At 56.4% G+C, this 18,887-nt stretch overlaps 2 protein-coding genes across 6 annotated transcripts; both read right to left on the reverse strand.

The window, feature by feature from the left end:
- Positions 1-545: 545 nt before the first annotated feature.
- Positions 546-13,680, reverse strand: RAB11FIP1 (RAB11 family interacting protein 1). 4 transcript variants are annotated; one of them, XR_009489724.1, is made up of 7 exons: positions 13,268-13,680; positions 9,725-10,167; positions 8,755-9,547; positions 5,607-7,853; positions 4,450-4,555; positions 2,693-3,612; positions 546-2,500 (listed from the first exon to the last, which is right to left on the reverse strand). XR_009489724.1 is itself a non-coding variant. In XM_059870318.1 (6 exons), exons 1-6 carry the CDS (start codon positions 13,594-13,596, stop codon positions 3,394-3,396), a joined length of 4,137 nt encoding a protein of 1,378 aa, XP_059726301.1. In that variant the 5' UTR covers positions 13,597-13,680; the 3' UTR covers positions 546-3,393. The 4 variants fall into 4 exon arrangements, 3 of the variants coding, with proteins under 3 accessions (XP_059726301.1, XP_059726302.1, XP_059726303.1); XM_059870318.1 differs by having other exon boundaries at positions 546-3,612; XM_059870319.1 differs by having other exon boundaries at positions 546-3,612; positions 5,607-5,816; positions 13,268-13,671.
- Positions 13,681-15,360: 1,680 nt separating this feature from the next.
- Positions 15,361-18,764, reverse strand: ADRB3 (adrenoceptor beta 3). Of its 2 annotated transcripts, XR_009489785.1 has the most exons (3): positions 17,428-18,764; positions 16,302-16,487; positions 15,361-16,110 (listed from the first exon to the last, which is right to left on the reverse strand). XR_009489785.1 is itself a non-coding variant. In XM_059870664.1 (2 exons), the coding sequence occupies exons 1-2, from the start codon at positions 18,684-18,686 to the stop codon at positions 16,448-16,450; spliced, it is 1,299 nt and encodes a 432-aa protein (XP_059726647.1). In that variant the 5' UTR covers positions 18,687-18,764; the 3' UTR covers positions 15,361-16,447. The 2 variants fall into 2 exon arrangements, 1 of the variants encoding a protein (XP_059726647.1); XM_059870664.1 differs by having other exon boundaries at positions 15,361-16,487.
- Positions 18,765-18,887: the final 123 nt, after the last annotated feature.

Genomic DNA, 18,887 nt, shown 5'->3' on the forward strand with positions numbered 1-18,887 from the left:
GGGCGGGTGCACCGCCAGCAGCCAATAGCGGCCCCGCCCGCCCCGAGCCCACCAATAGCGGCACGGTCCGCGGTCGGCCCCGATTCCCGCCCGCCCGCGCCACCGCCCCTGCACGCTGCGTTCCGCCCCCGCGAGTTCCGCCAGCGATGCCCGGGGAAGCGGCGGAGGCCCCGGGAGCGCGGGGGGAGCGGGACCGAGGGAACAACGCGGCCTCCTCGGCGGGGAACCGCAAAGCACCCCGGGGCCCTGATGGCCTCCTCCTCCTCCCATCCCCGCCGCAGTGTGAGGCCAGCACTGCCATGAGGGCTCCGAGTCCCTCCGCGGTCCCTGCTGGTGCTTTACAGAAAGGGCCGGGGCTGCCGGTGCGGACGAGCCCGTCCGTCAGGTTTCCCCACTCCGCGAGGTGCTTAGCAGGAAGCTGGCAGCAGGGATGGAAGCAGGCCGGAATGCCCAGAGGAGGATGAGGGTGAGCAGAGAGGCACAAGGAGGGGACGAGGCCCTTCTCAAACTGCTCCTTCAGAACAAAGACACGGTGCTCAGAACGCTGGGTTTAAGTTGTCTTTATTTTAGTGTTCCATAAATCCAGAAGGTGTTTAAAAACAAACAGTACCTGGGCTAAAAGCAGAGAGTACAAACAGGGAACATGCATTAGATCCTTCAATAATAAACAACAGATTTGATTCTTAAGGCCCTTGAGGATGTAAAATGCCAGTCCCCCCACACCAAAGGAAGGCTTTAATGAGTGTTACCAATAAAAACGAGGTATGAGGGCTGGGTGGGGCTTTTGGGGCTGAGGAGGTCGAGGATTGGGACCCCCCTGTGCCCTCCAGGGACAGCAGAGCCCCGGGCTCAGCTCGGGCTCCACCCAACACCCAGGGCTGGAACTGGCACAGAAAGGCTGCCAGGGGAGGCTCTCCCAAGTGTTAAGGCTTCATCTCTCCTAAGAGCATAATATTATTAATTTTATGAATAATAATATTATTTATTGCTTTGGTTCTGTGCAGGTCACTCTTGCCAGCGGAGAGAAAGTCTAAAATACAAGTTTATCAGTGAGGTACAGGATCCTCTGTCCAGAGATCTAAGGAGGCACGAGGAGGAAACAAATCAATCCTTCATCTTCCTCACTCGAGAAGGCACAGGAGGCAGCAGCAGCAGCTGCAGCAAGGCCAAGCAGCACCACTCAGAATGAAACCACCACCAAGGCCACCTTCACTCAGAGCAGAGGGGACAGCAGAAAGGAGAGAACACCCTCACTGCTCAAATAACACTAAAATGAGATAAAAGGACCTGAAGTCTTGCAAGACTCTCAGCTCCTAAGGCTTGTTTGAGGTCAGGCTGCCCACGAGGGACAGCTCTGCCAGTAAAGCTCCAGACTTTGGTAGCAGGAATAAAAATGTCATTTAGAGCATTTCTTTGATTATTCTAATATATGTTTACATCTCTGTGCAAATCTATCAAACTGCTCCTTGCTACAAAATACAGCATTTGAGATCTCCAGTGGTTTGTGACGTTGTAAGCAGACTGCTCACAGGGTGAGAGCTGCTCCAGTCCCCCAATAAAGTGCTTTCCTGTAGAAAAATGGAGTTAGAAACTCACCCCTGGGCCAGGAGTGACCCAATAACCCAACTATTTCCAAAGGCAGGAGTGTTTATTTCCATAGAATTAAGGCTGGAAAGCTTTAAGCTTTGGTCCTCATGAAGCTTTGGTCCTTTGCAGGGCTCTGTTGGTTCTCCAGCTTCCCTCTAAGCCTTCCATGGACTCTCCCTATCCTGGTAAATCCCAGAGGTCCCAAAAGGCATCTGATGGTTTTGATCTGTGCCAAGGGCTCAGCAAACAAAGCCCTGCTCAGTTTGCAGTGGGGGGAGCTGTGGTGGCTGCTCCCCAGCCAGGAGCTGTTCCTGCAGCCTGAGGGGATGAGGAGAACAGCCCTGAGACCCCCAGGGGCTCTGGGCAGTCCAGCACACCCAGCTCCCTCAGCCACACAAGGTTTTCCTCCCACTGGGAGCAGGCAGGAGCCCAGCCCCTGTCTGGAATGACAGCAAAAAGCACTGCAAGGCTGATCACCTTGGAAGGGCCTTCAAGGTGAGCTCTGAACAACCTCCAGAGCAGAAACTGAAGACACCAAGAGAACAATTTCTGATTTAAAAATGTACCTTTGGAAAGGCCTTCAAGGTGAGCCCCAGCTCCAAACCCCAAAGGATTTCTGTGTCACTCAAAAGGGAAAAGGTCACAGAGCTCCCACAGGGCACAAGGGGCAGAGCCAGGGCAGCCCCTGCCTGCTCTGAACAACCTCCAGAGCAGAAATTGAAGACACCAAGAGAACAATTTCTGATTTAAAAATGTACCTTTGGAAAGGCCTTCAAGGTGAGCCCCAGCTCCAAACCCCAAAGGATTTCTGTGTCCCTCAAAAGGGAAAAGGTCACAGAGCTCCCACAGGGCACAAGGGGTGAGGGCAGAGCACAGGGCAGAGCCAGGGCAGCCCCTGCCTGCTCTGAACCACCTCCAGAGCAGAAATTGAAGACACCAAGAGAACAATTTCTGATTTAAAAATGTACCTTTGGAAAGGCCTTCAAGGTGAGCCCCAGCTCCAAACCCCAAAGGATTTCTGTGTACCACAAAAGGGAAAAGGTCACAGAGCTCACACAGGGCACAAGGGGCAGAGCCAGGGCAGCCCCTGCCTGCTCTGAACCACCTCCAGAGCAGAAACTGAAGACACCAAGAGAACAATTTCTGATTTAAAATGTACCTTTGGCCTAAATTCATTGACGCCATTCCTATGGCAGAAACGTACTGTGAACCTCAATGTCTCCTACTCCAAAAAACCTGAAAAGCTTCCCTTGAAGGACTCTTGGGAATGTCCACTTGATGAGATGAACTGAGATTTGGTCAGCTTACAGTCAACTTTCAGGGCATTAATTCCTTTAAATTACAGCCCAGGTCTGAAGCTGGGCCATCTCTGGACTTTCTCCAGTGTAGTTAATTATTATTTCAAAAACAATCAAATCCTCAAGCTCTACTGTACAAGGATTTATATTGCACTACAAAAAGTAACTGATCTCTAAAAGCTGCTACAAAACAAAACCATTTTTAAAAAATTCTTCCCAAAGGATCATCAGTGCCTTGCTGGGAAGCAAAACACATCAAAAACCCTCCTCCTTCCCATCACAGCCTTGGGATTAATGCCTGACCTTCCCAAATAATGGGAAGAAACCAAAAAATAAATAACAGTGAGTTCATTACAACACCTGATGGAACTATTAATCAACCCGAGGGTTGCTCAAGGCAGAAACAGGAAAAGGTTTTTCATTCTCTCATTTTCTGTGAGCAGCACGAGCAGCACCACCAGCTCCTCACCCTCCCCTGGGGGGATTCAGTCCTTGCCCACCAGACCCTTCACATCTTCCCAGCTTTTTTGTTGCCAGATATGGAGACTCTGAGGATGTTTGGGGTTTCCTCCATGACTCTGACGAGCAGGTTGTCGATGTAATCCTCGAGCTCCCGCACCTGGAGGTCCTTCCTGGTAATGGTATCCTTCTGTTTCAGCACCAGCTGGATCAGCTCATCGTGTGTCAGCTGAGCATAGGCATAGGCAGGGTCTGAGGGATCGTATTTCTTGGGAGGGAGGGAGGGAAGGCAGGGTCAGAGCAGGCACAGCACATTCCAAACCAGACACACAACACACAGACCAGCACGGTGACAGCTGCTGCCAAACAAACCTGGTACAGCTTAAACCAGCTGCTTAAATGCACACTGGGAAAGCCAAATTCAGGTTAGACAGCAAGAAACACCCACCCAGGCCTTTGCTGTTTCTTCCTATTCCTTTGAAAAATCTGGTTTTAACCCTCAAGCAGCATGAGAGGTACTGGGCAGCTCCTGCTGACTCCTGCAGCTCCCAGAACACTGCCCAGGCAGGGAGTGTGAGCACAGCAGGCTCCTGTGGGCCATCACACACAACTGAGGGGCAATCAGAACACCACAACACTCACTGCAAGTTTTGAACCCCTTGTCAGTCTGAATCACCCTGAACTCCCATCCTCTCCCCTCTCACCAGGAGGAGGCACTGCTGTTATTTCAGTTCTAACTTCCCATGATTTTCCCTGCTGAGCCAGGGATGCTCCCAGCCTTTCAGATCAGCCTGCCAGGGAGGCTGTGCCTCAAGCCTGGAGGTCTCTTTTGAGACCAGGATTATGCTGAAAGCTCCTCTCAATCCCACTGCTGACCCAAGTGCACAACTGTGCTCCAAGGAAGTGGCTGTGCCTGAGAATCTCCCCCACAAAACACGAGCCCCAGCTCTATTAATAGGTCAGTCTGCAAGAAAATAAGCATTTAAGGACTGTTCCCACTCTTGGGGGCTGACCAAAAGGATGTTCATGTCCCAGCTATCTGGAATACACAAACTCTTCAAATAAATCAAAGCTTGGGCAGTGAAAGTGCCACTTCCCTCCATACCTTCACACTCATTTCCAGCAGCTTTTCATTCATGGTGCTGATGACATTCAGGTTCTTGCTCTGAGGCTTGTTTGCCATGGCATTCATTGGCTTCACAGGATGGAGTCTGCAACAGGAAAAAAAAGGGTCCTGTTGTTCAGGCAGGAGAGGAAACAGCAGCATGACACAGATCTTTAGACTGAGAATAAATACAGCAAGAAATTGGGGATGATTCCCTCCCTGCTCTATCTCCTGAAAGAAAAGAGATTCAGCTTCAGGAAGACAAGGTATTTCTAAGCCACAGGGGTTTTGTAAGTATTTTCCAGTTCTCTACTATCTTTACTGACTTAAGGTATTGGAGATAAAGCAGCAGCAGGAAGGGAAATACATCCTGTGTGTGTCATGGAAGAAAAGCCAGGTCAGGCTACACGAGGAGACAGAACACAGGGCAGCTACTCTGATCCCTCAGAAACTGGTATTTCAGGCTGACTTTCCTAATCAGAACATATTTGTGATCTTACAACATACCAAATACTTCTGCTGTCCTGAGACAAGTGTTAGGCCTTGTCCAAGCTGAAGTGACACCACCAGCTGTGAGGAAGTGCTGTCATTATTTCCCTGTACAGGACTTACAGCACCAATTTTAACACAGGAACAAAATTTTCCTTCTATTCCAGCAAACACTGGCCCAGAGGTGTCCTAGACCCCAGGCAGAGCTCTGCAGGTGAAGTCTCAAGGGCTGACAGGTGAGTGGCACCACTCCCAAAGAGCAGGAGCTGCAGCAGTGGTGCTGATCCCTGAGGAGCCCACTCAGGCAGGAAATGAAGCACCACATTTATCAGGTGACCCTCCTCCCTGTCTGACAAACAGCTCAGCCCAGGCCCTTTTGCCAGTGGGATGGAATGACTCCATCCCCCCTGCACTTTCCCTAAGCTCCCCTAAGAGCTGTGAGGAGCAGCTGCTCCCCTGGGCACCCTGAGGAGCTGCACAGACCCTCCTGGAGCCAGCAGCAACCCCACACCTGGTGACAGCAGCCAAGCCCTGACAAACCCAGCCCCCAGAGGAAGTCAGGGCTGTCGTGGCCCGATGCAGCAACCTCAGGGACAGATCTGCACCCAGAGGGCAAAGCAAAGCTCACACCTGCACGGAGTACCTGCTGTGATCCCCACATGTCTCACCTGTGCTGGGGAGACACGGTTTCAGCACCCCGTGGGGTGTGGTTAGGGAACGTTTCAGAGGGTGAAACCCGTGCCTGGAGAAGTTTCTTCTTGCCCGAATTTCCCGCTTTATCTGCGAAGCCCTCGGCTCTTGGCTTTTTCGGAGACTCTGCTCTACGACTCGGGGTGTCAGAGAGAAGGGAACGAGAGGAAGAGTGGGGTTGGCAAGGACTTGACAGGGAGGAAGAGAAAGCAGAAGGCTCAGAGAAGTCACACTCTGCACGTTCCTCAGCACCTGCACTCCTTTCCAGCTCTTGTTTCATAAAATGACTGTCACACTCCCTGGAATGAGGTATCTCACCTAAGCCTGAGTCAGCTCCCTGGACACAGGCCCTGGGAGCACTCACTGCAGCAGACAGCACAGCCAAAGTCCCTGGCTCACAAGCACCAGGCATGGCTCCTGCTCCTCCTCCCGGAGCAGCCGGGATCACCGGGGCCGCAGCAGAGCTAGCAGAGAGCTCTCTCTGATCTCCATGCAAAGGTGTCAAACCTCGGGGCTGCTCTCCATTCTCTAGAACACCTCTGTCACCTGCAGTGGCCCCACAGCTGTCCTGGCAGTCCCCCAGCAGCTCGTCATCGGAGCCTCCCTCCGGGATCACGGGAAGCGCTGAGCCGCGGTCCCCGGGAACAGCAACGGCAGGCCTGACATTTGTCAGACTGACAGACAAACCATCACCACCCTCCTTTCCTAAAGGCCTGCCACTGCTCTTACCTCTGGGTGCCACTGCAGGGGTGACAGCCCCCAAGGAGCCCCCTTGAGGGAGGCACCCAGGAGCAGCCGAGGCCTCAGGGAATGGGAGCCCTGGGGTGGATTTTGCAGCATCCCCTGAAGCAGGAACATCACCCCTCAGCTCAGCCTGGGGAGTCACTGGGGATTTCCTCAGCAGCACAGCCAGTCGTGGGACTGGCTTTGGGGGCACAAGGACCTCACTGCCAGCCCTCCCTGGATCCCCTTCCCCAGGGGACACCGTGCAGGCTCTCAGTGTTGGCTGCACTTGAGAAAGTGGCTCCTTTCCAGCAGGTGGAGGTGCCTGGGGCTCTAACGTGGGCACACATTCTGCCCACTGCTTTCCACCACAGGTCTCCTGCTCCTCCCTGAGCTTGCTCTTGGGGGATTGTGCCTGGTCAGCCTCTGGCAGGAGGCTGTCACTGCACTCGGAGAGAGACAAAAAACCTTTGTCACCCCTCGTGCAGGGCTCAGTGCTCACACCACTGACCTCCACAGCTGTTCCATCACTGTTCCAGGTGGGATGTGTGCTGTCCCCAGAGAGCTCTGTTGATGGGTCACCCCCTGCTCCCAGCTCATCCCCAAACCCTGCTCGCTCTCCTGCTGCCCCTGAACTCATCTGTAACCTCCCACTGGAATCCAGGAGCTGCTCTCCAGCTTCCTGCCCACCCAAACCCGCATCACCTGATGGAACACCGTGCCATTCCCCAAGGACAAAGGAGACAGATTTCCCACGGCCTGCCTTGCTGCTTTCCAAAGAACCCTCAGGCTGAAGCTGGGCAGAATCCCAGTGCGGCTCTGGAGCCAGCCCAGGGGGGTCAGACAAGGTGCTCAGAGGGTGTGGCACAGCTGTGACATCACTGGTTAAAGCCACATCTGCAGAGCCCCCTGAAGTACCACGAGCAGGGTGTCCTGCAGAGGAACAGTCCTCCCCACCAGAAAGGCAGGAAGGGGAAGAACCAGCCTGGGAATGTGGCACTGCCTGTGCCCCACGCCTGGACACAAAGGGATTGTTGTCATTGAAAGGACAGTCAGAGGGGACAGAAGGTGTGCCTGAGCCAGAGAGACCCCGGGAAGCCTCAGAGCCCTCAAGACCCTGCCCCCAGTCAGCAGCAAAAGGATTATTGCCCCTGGCAGAGACCCGCCCAGGAAGAGGCACTTTGGGACCAGAGGCTGCAGGATGATGGGAAGAAGGGAAATGGGTGATGCTGTCGGGATCCAGGGCTCTGGATGCCCTGTCCCACTCAGGAGTAAAAGGGTTCTTGTCATTCCAGAGCTCTGAAGCAAAAGCAGGAGAAGTGAGAGAGGCAGGAGAACTAGTGTTGTTTTCAGAGTCTGGCACTTGGACTGTCTGCCCCACTTCAGGAATAAAAGGATTATTGGCACTGCTGATACGGTGCACAGAGAGAAAAGCAGGGAGGGGGTCAGGTGCAAGAGTAGGAAGCGTGGCTTTGGGTTCCTCCTCTGGAGACAGGCCCAGTCTGCAAAAAGGGACAAAAAACTCGCATGTCACTTGCAGATGCAACACGAGGCAGGAACAGACAAGCTTTAGCACCAGCCTCCATCAGCTCTGCCACTGGAGATGAGCTACAGCTTACAGAGAGCTCAGAGAGAGGTCCCCTTGTCTGTGAGATTTTACATCCTTTACCAAGCACTGGGCTTATGTCAGAACTCTCCTATTGCAGAGCCTGGTTTGGCTGCTTTAAGCACTGTCTCTTTGCACCCCAAGCAGGTTTATTAGTATGTAGAGCACTGCACAAAACTTGAGAAGCACTGAAAAGGAGGAGTTAGGGACACACACAAAACACAGCCTTATTAGTAGGGCACACCTACAAATATATATATTATAAACCCCATACACAATTTATATATTTGTATGAAGGATAAAAGAGCAGAATTTCCGAAAAAGCCTTGTGTACCAATCCACACAAAATCCCTCTGTGTTGCTGTGAACGATGCCAAAAGCAGAAGGGCTCCAAGGCCACCCTTTGGAAGACCACAGCCAAGTAGGGAAGAGGAAAGCAGAGATGTTAGAACGGGCATTTCAGACCCTGGGGAGGCTGCAGCCACACAGCTCAGACAGAGTTAGTTTGTGCAAGAGATCCAGCAAGAAAATTCACCCCTTCAGCACCTGCACAGGTGCCTCCTGTGCTAGAGAACCACTATTTCAGCATCACTTACTAGGAGCACCCCTACATCCATCTTTTGTTCACACTGAGGAAGAACCTGGGAGTTGTTCTTTGCTATCAAAGCTCCCAACGCCAGCGTAAAACCCTCAGGCACCCGCAGAGCAGCACCTGAGCTCAGGTGTGGCAGACACAGCCCGCTGCCACCTGCCACCAGCACTGCCCACCCCCACTCCTGCCAGCAGCTGGGACTCACCTGGGTTTCACAGCTTTGGTCTTGGCCGGTGCAGCTTTCTCAGGTTTCTGTTCCTCCTCACAAGGGCTGAGCACCTGCTTGGTTGTGATGGCCTCCTCCACGTGGTGAGCGTCTCCTGATGGGCTCCCTCTGCCCAGATCTGCTGGGCCTTCAGGGCATTTGGCCTCCTCTTCACTCTTCTCTTCCAGAATTGTATTTTCCTCACTCTGCAGGGTCCTGTCGGGAATAATCTCAGCATCGCTGGGCTTCAACATTTCCTTCTTCCCAGTGACCAGGGTGAGCAAGGCAGACTTTTTGTGGTCTGGTTTTTTGGTCTCTCTAACAGGCTCAATGCTTGGTGGAACGCTGGTGTCCAGGTGCTCCTCACTGCTGAGCAGTTTGTATGATGGCAAAGTCATGGATTTGAAGGTCTCCAAGGATGTGGACCCAGAGAATGCCTGCCCAGGAGAGGTTCTCCCCATCTCTTCAGGTGATTTAGTGGACCTGGAGGACAGGTTCTCCTCTGAAGCAAAGAGCTGCTTCCTCCTGAGGTTATGAGGAGAGGGGGAGGAGGTTGGAGTCTTGTCCTTCGTCGTGGTCTCTTCCATATAAACGTGACTGCCATTGATGCACAGACTGGACTTGGACATGGGATCACTTTTGGATTTAAGGCCACTGAACAAAGAGAGCCCATCCTTTTTGGTGTGGTTAGTGGTTCCCTGGGTTAGCTGCCTACTGTCCAAAAAGGCTGGTTTACGAGATTTAAACAGAGGAGAAGGAGCTGGCTTCTGTTCTGGCACATTTTCAAAGGATCCTGGGAAAAAAAAAACAGGGAGAAATTGAAGATGCAAGAATAACCTTTTCTCTGACACAACTGCCAGCCTCAGTGCCAGCAGGGACTTTCTGTGGATTTGCTCAGAAAGGAGAATTTAACCAGTGCTGTGACAAGTGCAAAGAACCCTTTGGGGGAAGATTTTGTGCCAACACTCACGTTCTGAGGCAGGAGAGGTCTCGGACTCCTCCTCATCCCACTGTGCCTGGAAGTCGCTGGGCCTCAGCCGAACCCTCTGGGTGAGGGGCTGCTGAGTGGGCAGCACTGACATGGACTGGGACAAGGATGTCTTCTGCAGGCCAGGCTTGGAGAACAGCGCTTTGAACTTGGATTTCTTCTTCTCCTTCTCCACTGCCTCATCCTCGCTGTCAGCAGGGGAGTGGGAGGTGCTGGGGACGATCGCCGACGCCGTGTCCGAGAGGCCGCTGCTCCTCTTGCCCTTGAGCTTGTCTTTGAGCTTCCCAAAGGGAGAGCGGGGCTTGTCCTTCATGGACAGATCAAACATGCTGGCTGTCATGTTGCTCCTCATGAACTGGATATCCACCTCGATCTCCCCTCTCTCCTTTTCCTTCTTCCCTGGTTTGGAGCGAAGCTTGTACCACCTGCAGCAACAAGGAGGTTTCTTTAACCACCAGTAATTGAGAACACAGAAAGTTCTTATGGCTGAAAAATCAAATCAGCCCACAGTGTAGGAAAAGAAAGCCTTTAATCTTATGGTGACGTCACCTTCACAGCCCCAGGTGCCAAAGAAAACACTCCTTATCGTAAACAGAAAGTTATTAATAAGATTTGGTTTAAAACCAGGTCAGGAAGGGTTAAAAAAAAAAGGAGAAAAAACAGAGGCACAGCATGGAATTCCTGTATTTCAGCTCAGCCACTCTCCTCTGCCCTTTCATCTCTACTCCTGACACTGGCAGGGGCCACAGCTTTGAAGTGGAGCGAGAGCAGCAGCTCAGAGCTGCACACGCGTCCCACGCCCTCATACCTTTCATTCCAGCTCCTTAATGCCTCCTAAGCCAAGGAACCCCTAATCAACAGCAGAGAGCCAACCCCAGCCTCCCAGACCTCGGGGATTTCCACTCCCCTCTGCAGGCTCGTGACTGGCACGCACCAGGAAGGGCATTGCTCAGGCAGAGCCTTCTCCCTCCCCAAACACAGCTCCCCAAGGTCGAGCTCTGCGTGGGCAGTGCCCAGGGCATCCCAAACCACAATCCCACCACCCACACGCCCTCAACCACCCCTCGGTGACACTCAAACCACATCTAAGCCAGCACAGAGAATGATCAGCACTGCACACCAGTATGGTTTTGTTTGTTGATGGAACCGCAGCATTCCCAACCCCACAGAACCCATAGGAGAGGCTGCCTGGAAACTGCTTGGTTTCTTCCTCCTCACCAACTGGAATGGGAAAATAAAGGCAGCAAACAGAGCATGCAAATGTGCCCTGCCATCCAATTTGCACTTCAACCTCCAAAGGTATACTGGAAGCAACTAAAGAGAACAGGAAAAGGTGATTTGCCCCAGAGAAAATTCAAAACTAATGGGGATAACTGAAGGAGATGGATTCAGGAATCTGCTACAGACACTTCAGAGGGAAATGTGGAAGAAATTTTTCCCTCTGGGTGTGGTGAGGCCCTGGTCCTGGAGAAACTGTGTCTGTCCTGTCCCTCAAAATGTTCAAGGCCAGGTTTGGAGCAATGGTCTAGTGAAGCTGTCCCTACCCAGGGCAGGGGGTGGAACAAGATGGGCTTTAAGGTCCATTCTGGGATTCTGTGACTCTAAACAAACACTTGACTGACAGTCAGGCACCCTGGCCTGGCTTTAGAAGACACCCAGGGAAGGGTTTTTATCAGGAGACCGAGGCTTTGCCCAGTTCCTGAAGCTGCAGCAGCCAGGGAATCACAACCCCTTTGCCTTTAACACCAGCCAGCACTGAGCACTTTTGTTCAAAGCTGTGATTTCTAGGAGCATCCTGAGCTCGCAGGGCTCCGGTGCCACAATCGATCCCGGGTGTCCCGGGCAAACACTGCGTTCAGCAAAGGCAGCTCAGCCCTGCCTGAAAGCAGCACCCTGGGGGTGGCTGGAAGGAAATCACAGACTGACAACCCCCAAACCACAAAAAAATCTCATTAGTGGCATTTATGGTGTTAGCGAGCACCTGTCAATCAACATTATCTATTTTCCAAATAAAACTATTCCTTTATGGCTACACATCACCATGGCTGCAAGAACAAAACAGGCTTCAAACAGGAAACCAAGGGCTGCAAACAACTGAAAACACGAGAAATTTCCCCAGGAATACCAAAGCTGTGTTTTCTTTTTTTTGTCTCCCTCAATTTTCCTTTGCCCAGACACAAAGGAATGCCTGGGAGCCCGAGGCACCGGCCCTGAGCTCTGCTGACCAAGGGGCTCCGCAGTGTAAACACAGCCCAGGCTGACACAGCCTTAATGAACCCGCGGCCTAATTAAGCCCTGACAAGCGGGACAGCTCCGGCGGTGCTCAGGTGAGGCAGGGGAGGAAGGTGACTCACCAGCACATTACAAGGCTGCTGACTCCCAGTAAAACCCTCCCGGGCACCACCCTTGGGTTTCACCGTGCCCATGTTTGTGTTCAAAGCAGGGAGTGTGTGACACAGAGCTGGAGGTGGGCAGGAGCGGCCCCAGCTCGGAGTCAGCCCGTGGAAGGTGGAATTATCCACCCTGGCACGCTTCAAGTGTTTGTTAGCAGAAATAAATTAGAGCTCGGTCCCTGCTGGAAGGAGACAGCACTCTGAGGACATCAGGTTTCGGGGGTCAGGCTGGCTGTTTACTCCGGAGTGTCAGCACTCACACGGAAATGTTTGAAAATCAAACCCAAGGACCAGGCAGGACTGGCTGGAAAAGTTGTCTCTGGACCCCCAGCCTCTTCCAAGAGAAGGCACTCCCCAGCTGTGGGGGCTCAGAGGGGTCACCTGCTCCAGGGGTCACCTTGTGGGCACTTTTGGGGCTTCAGGGGTCCCTGTGGGGAACAAGAGTCGCCCACCAGAACCCCCCACTGCCCTGGGGCACAGGGTGAGCCCCAGGCTGCGGGACACACAGACTGCCATGGGGGCACAGGGGTCTCCCCCATGCCTGAGCAGCACAGAGGTTTCCATGAGGAACAGGGACATCCATCCCATGGGGAGCTGGGGCTCCTCACAGCACTGCACTCCCTTCAGAGGCACCCCTCAACATCCTCCCCACTCCTGTGGGGCACAGAAATCCCCTCATCGCTCTCCCAGACCTCTGTGGGACGCACAGTTTCCCCCAAAACCTCTCCATGGCCCCCGTGGGCCTGACAGACACCCCAAAACCTCCTCCCCATCCTCTGCAGGACCCGGAGGGGCCTCTCCATCCTTCTGCCCAGCTCCCATAGTACACAGAAATGCCCTCATCGCTCTCCCAGACCTCGGTGGGGCACAGAAATCCCCTCATTGCTCTCCCAGACCATGGGGTTCACAGGTCCCCTCCAAACCTCTCCATGGCCCTCGTGGGATGCAGAGGTCCCCCCAAACCTCTCCGTTACCCCCGTGGGCCTGAGAGGTCCCCCCAAAACCTCCTCCCCAGCCTCACAGGACCCGGAAGGTCCTCTCCATCCTCCTCCGCAGCCCCCCAGGACCCAGCAGCCCTCGCACCCCCGCGGCTGAGGGTCTCCATCCCTCCCCCGGAGCCCCCCGGTCGCACCTGGTGTGCTGCCGCCCGCCGTCCTCCCTCAGCGCGGCCAGCTCCACCTCGGCGCGGCCCAGGAACTTGTCGGCGCCGGCCAGGGCGCGGTGCAGCACGGTGAGGCGCAGCGCGGCGGGCCGCGCGGGCAGCTCGAACGTGGCCTCCTCCCGCCACAGCGGCTCGCCCCGGCACCGCTCGGCCACCGACGTGCGGAACTTGTCGCGGCCCAGCGCCATCACCGCGTACGCGTCGCTGCCGCCCGCCGCCGCCTTGGCGCGCAGCCCCCGCGCCCGCAGCACCGTCACCCGCACGTGGGTGGGCGCCCAGCCCGGGGCCGTGCCCGCCATGGCTGCGAGCGAGCGAGCGAGCGGCGGCGCCGGGGACGGGCCGCGAATGCGGCGGGACGGGACGGGAGCGGCGGCGGCGGCCGGTGCGCCCCGCCCCGCCCCTCTCGCGAGAGCGCGGAGGGGGCGGGGCATGAGGGGGCGGGGCCTCGGTGTACAGGTGTGTACAGGTGTGTACAGGTGAGTGTGTACAGGTGAGCACAGGTGTGTACAGGTGTGTACAGGTGTGTACAGGTGTGTACAGGTGTTTGCAGGTGTGTGCAGGTGTGTACAGGTGAGTGTGTACAGGTGAGTACAGGTATCGATACATGGGTGTGTATAGGTAAGTGTGTACAGGTGTGTACAGGTGAGTGTATACAGGTGAGCACAGGTGTGTACAGGTGAGTATGTACAGGTGTCTCTACATGGGTGTGTACAGGTGAGTGTGTACAGGTGAGTACAAGTATCGATACATGGGTGTGTATAGGTAAGTGTGTACAGGTGTGTACAGGTGAGTGTGTACAGGTGAGCACAGGTGTGTACAGGTGAGTATGTACAGGTGTCTCTACATGGGTGTGTACAGGTGAGTGTGTACAGGTGAGTACAGGTATCGATACATGGGTGTGTATAGGTAAGTGTGTACAGGTGTGTACAGGTGTGTGTGTACAGGTGAGCACAGGTGTGCACAGGTGAGTATGTACAGGTGTCTCTACATGGGTGTGTACAGGTAAGTGTGTACAGGTGTCGATGCATGGGTGTGTATAGGTAAGTGTGTACAGGTGTGTACAGGTGAGTATGTACAGGTGTCTCTACATGGGTGTGTACAGGTGAGTGTGTACAGGTGTCGATGCATGGGTGTGTATAGGTAAGTGTGTACAGGTGTGTACAGGTGAGTGTGTACAGGTGTCTCTACATGGGTCTGTACAGGTGAGTGTGTACAGGTGAGTACAGGTATCGATACATGGGTGTGTATAGGTAAGTGTGTACAGGTGTGTACAGGTGAGTGTGTACAGGTGAGCACAGGTGTGTACAGGTGAGTATGTACAGGTGAGTACAGGTATCTATGCATGGGTGTGTATAGGTAAGTATGTACAGGTGTGTACAGGTGAGCACAGGTGTGTACAGTTGAGTATGTACAGGTGTCTCTACATGGGTGTGCACAGGTAAGTGTGTACAGGTGAGTACAGGTGTGTACAGGTGAATGTGTACAGGTGAGTGTGTACAGGTGCGTACAGGTGAGTATTTACAGGTGTCTATGCATGGGTGTGTACCGCTGAGTATAGGTGTGTGTGTGCAGGTGTGTACAGGTGAGTGTGTACAGATGAGTGTGTACAGATGTGTACAGGTGTGTACAGGTGTATGTGTACAGGTGTCCATGCATAGGTGAGTGTCTACAGGTGTGTACAGGTGTCCATGCATGGGTGAGTACAGGTGAGTGAGTACAGGTGTGTACAGGACCCTGCAGGGACACCCTGCAGCCTCCCAGGTCGGGTTCCTGTGCAGACCTGGATTTCCCTGGCACGGGAGGTGGCACCGGGCAGCTCCGGCAGCTCAGCCTGCCTTCGGGCTGTGGGAGCACGGGCAGGGCTTGGGGCAGCACCGCAGCATGCCCAGCCCGGCTTCTCCCTGCCAGCCACGGCCCCGGGAGGGGAATGGACCCCCCGAACCTCCGGGAACAGCACCTGGAGCAGGGAACAGCACGTGGAACAGCACATGGAGCAGGGAACAGCACGTGGAACAGCACATGGAGCAGCACCCGCTGCTCGGGGCAGATGTGGAGGCACCGCAGACATCCAGAGGTTTATTTCACATGGCAGGGGGACACAAACCAGGACAAAAACTGTGCAGTCACTGAACATCCTGCCACCAGCTTGTGCCCAGAGGTGCTGCAGGGCAGCGCAGCGTGGGCAGGGCACGCCTGCACTAATGTGAGATGAAAATCCACCTCCCGTCCCCCAGGGACATCTGTCCCAAACAAGAAGGTGAAACTGCCGAGAGACCCGACACGATCCCAGTTCCCTGCGTTTGGAAGGGCTCCGTGCTCGGAGCTCCCCTCGTTCCCCTGAGCTTTTCCTTTGCTGAAGGCATCGCTGCAGCTCCGGGACTGCACTCAGCCCTGGAATGCAGCAGCTGGGGCAGGGATGGAAATCTTGGGAAGGCTCAAGCCTGCAGGAGGCTCTTCTCTCCTCCTCAGCAGACTGTCCAAAACTGGCCAAGCCTGGGACAGCAGGGTCCTTTGTCCTTCAAGAAAGCAGAGCTGGCAGTCTCCACATCCCACCGCCAGCCGTGCCAGAACACCCCAGACGGGAGTTTGTCCCCTGTCCACACATCCCTGAGGCTGTGCTGCCCGTTGATGAGCAGCTCCAGAGCTTTTCCCCAGCTCCAGGTCTCCAGCACCGACGGCACGAAGGAGCTGGTGCTGTCCCAAAGCCACCAGCGTTCCCAAAGGAGATCCTCCTCCTGCTCTCCGGGTCGCTGCAGGCACCGCAGGCTCCTGCCAGCACTGTCACCCCTGGCGCAGCTTCTGCAACCCCGGCCCTGCAAGGAGAGGGTGGGAGGTGACACAGTGCCACCCACCAGGCTCGGCTGGGGACAAGGACCCGCAGCCACCACCCCAGCGGGCACAGGAGGGATCCGGGAGCGCCGTGCACAAGGTGTGCAGCTCCAGCGAGCCAGGCACCAGCACAAGGAGGGTTAAAGCGGCGGTGGCCGGGCTGATCCGGACTCACGTGCCCGAAGCCGGGCAGCAGCCTGGGGCTGGCCACGGGCTGTGCTCCCCGGGGAGGGCGGCGGCCAAGGCGGGCAGAGGAGAGGCCGGAGCGGTGATGACCCGGCCGGGAGAAGCGCTCTCCTCCCAGCTCTCGGCTGCTCCCAGTCAGTCGGACGGACCTGCGGGCGTCTCTCCGCCAGCAAACCTGAAATGGGGGAGCGCAGGGTCAAGAGCCCAGACCCTCCCACCATCCAGCACCCCGTGTCCCCAGCATGGGTGAATCCTGCCCAGGGAACACCTCCGGCACCTCTACCTCTACCAATTTCTGGCAGGAATCCTCTCCTGCCCTCAGGCATCAGGAGAGAAACACGCTTACAATCCACAGCAACCAGAAGAACTCCAATTTTATCATACTAATAAAAAAAACCTCAGCGTGGAAAAACCCCACCCTGCAATTGGAGGTGCAAATCCTTGTCAGGGTGCCGGCAGGGCAGAACCACAGCATGGGTGTCCCCACCACCCCTGCCAGCTCCTGCCAGCCCCCAGCAGCCCTGCCAGCTCCTGCCAGCCCCTCGCTCTGGGCGGGCTGCGGGCTCCGGGAGCGCATTTCCCGTCATGGGACGGAGCGGGATGAAATTAATTCCCTTCCCAGATTTACACCGCTGGAGGGCAAAGCAACCTGCAGAAACCAGAGTGGTGACGGCAGCCGCAGAGCCTCGCTGCGGAGGGCGTCCCCGCGTTTTCCTTCTTTAGCAGCTCAAAGAGGGATCGGGAGAAGGGGAAATGCCAGGCTTGGGGACACTCTCCTGCCCCGCTGCATGGCTTCCCTGTACACCACCCGTGTTTCCTTTACTCAGGAACAACAGACCAGGTCCTGGCGGGCTGGAGTGGGACTAGTTGGGACCCCAGTTTTGCAGCCCAGTGGAGGGGCCAGAGTTTTAGGGGAACATCAGGGAGCAGGGCAATGGTGCCCAGTCCCGTCTCCCAGAGCCTCTCCCATGTACCCCGGGGTCTGCCAGCTCCCCCAGCTCTGCACTGCACTGCCAGAGCACAGTCCCAGCACAGACATCCCCCCCCAGTCACACCCCAGAGGGCTGCACCGGACCCCCCGAGCCCCTCCCGAGCAAACGCCAGCCGGTACCTACTCATGCAGCTGCGAGCACAGCGAGGTCTGCGCGCCCTGCAGCCGGGACTCGCCCGGGGGGCGCTGCCGGTGGCCACTGCCCGAGGGCAGAGGAGTCTCCTCTGTTCTGCTGCCGCTGCCCCGAGCCTCGCCATCCTCTCCGGGGCGCCCGGGGGCCGCCTTGCTGTCCCCTGCGGGGACCCCCCGAGGGCTGAAGGCGCAGGGACAGCGCTGCAGGTCCTGTGAGACGGCGTGGAGCCGGCGGTCGGCGCGGCGCGGGCAGCACAGCAGCTTGCGAAAAGCGCTCCTGAAGTCGGGGCTGCGGCAGTAGATGATGGGGTTGAAGGCCGAGTTGATGTAGCCCAGCCAGTTGAGGAAGAGAAAGAGCTGGTCCGGCACCAGCGAGCGGCAGAAGACCTTGATGATGTTGGCCACAAAGAAGGGCAGCCAGCAGAGCGTGAAGACGCCCATGATGATGCCCAGGGTTTTGAGCGCCTTGTGCTCCTTGATGGCCAGCAGGCGGGAGGGCCGCCTGCGCCGGCTGCTCCTGCCCGTGGGGCTGGGCGGCTCCTGCAGGAACCTCACCTTGTCCTTGCCGATGAGCCGGACGTGCCGCGAGGCCACGGCAAAGACTCGCACGTAGACGAAGATCATGACGAGCAGGGGCACGTAGAAGGAGATGGTGGAGGAGACGATGGCGTAGGTCACGTTGGTGACGAAGTCGCAGCAGCGCGGGTCGTCGTAGCAGCGCGCCGCCCGCTCGTCCGCCCCGTCCCGCCACCAGTGGTTCATGATGGGCAGGAAGGAGATGAAGGCAGAGATGGCCCACACCAGGCACACCACGGCCCGGGCCCGGCCCTTGGTCACCAGCGCCTCGTACTGCAGCGGGGAGGTGATGGCCAGGTAGCGATCCACGGCGATGGCGCACAGCGTCTCGATGCTGGCCGTGACACACAGCACGTCCAGCGAGGTCCACAGCTCGCACACCGTCGTGCCGTAGGGCCAGTGGCCGCTCAGCAGGATGGTGGCCCCCGGCGGCACCACCAGCAAGCCCATGATGAGGTCGGCGCACGCCAGCGAGGTGATGAAGACGTTGGTCATGGTCTGCAGCCGCGGCGTTTTGGCGATGGCCACGATCACCAGCAGGTTACCGGCCACGGTGACCAGGACGGTGAGGCTGATGGCGGTGCCCAGCACCCACTGCCGGCCCAAGCTGCCGGCCCCGCTGCAGTTGCCGGAGCCCCCCCAGGCGCTGCCGTTGCCCGCGGGGAGGGGGCTCATCTCGGCCGGGCTGGGGGCACCGGCCCCGCGCCCCGCCGTGCGCTCCCGCCGCGCTCCCGGCGCAGCCCTCGGGCCGGACCGGCGGGGCCGGGTCCCCTCCGCGCCGGAGGAGGAGCCTTTAAAGGCGCGGGGCGGCCCCGGGCTGCTCGCTCCGGAGGGCGAGGGAAGGGGAGCGAGCGGTGGCACCTCCTCCCCTCCGGA

This window comes from Haemorhous mexicanus, chromosome 30, assembly GCF_027477595.1.
Source record: "Haemorhous mexicanus isolate bHaeMex1 chromosome 30, bHaeMex1.pri, whole genome shotgun sequence".
Taxonomy (NCBI): domain Eukaryota; kingdom Metazoa; phylum Chordata; class Aves; order Passeriformes; family Fringillidae; genus Haemorhous; species Haemorhous mexicanus.

Coding starts and splice junctions, on each gene's coding strand:
- ADRB3 (XM_059870664.1), bottom strand. CDS start 18,686: ATGAGCCCCCTCCCCGCGGGCAACGGCAGCGCCTGGGGGGGCTCCGGC. Junction 16,488..17,427: donor CTGTGCTCGCAGCTGCATGA/GTAGGTACCGGC, acceptor CCCCCATTTCAG/GTTTGCTGGCGGAGAGACGC.
- RAB11FIP1 (XM_059870318.1), bottom strand. CDS start 13,596: ATGGCGGGCACGGCCCCGGGCTGGGCGCCCACCCACGTGCGGGTGACG. Junction 10,168..13,267: donor GGCGGGCGGCAGCACACCAG/GTGCGACCGGGG, acceptor TTGTTGCTGCAG/GTGGTACAAGCTTCGCTCCA. Junction 4,556..5,606: donor ACCGTGTCTCCCCAGCACAG/GTGAGACATGTG, acceptor TTCCTGTTGCAG/ACTCCATCCTGTGAAGCCAA.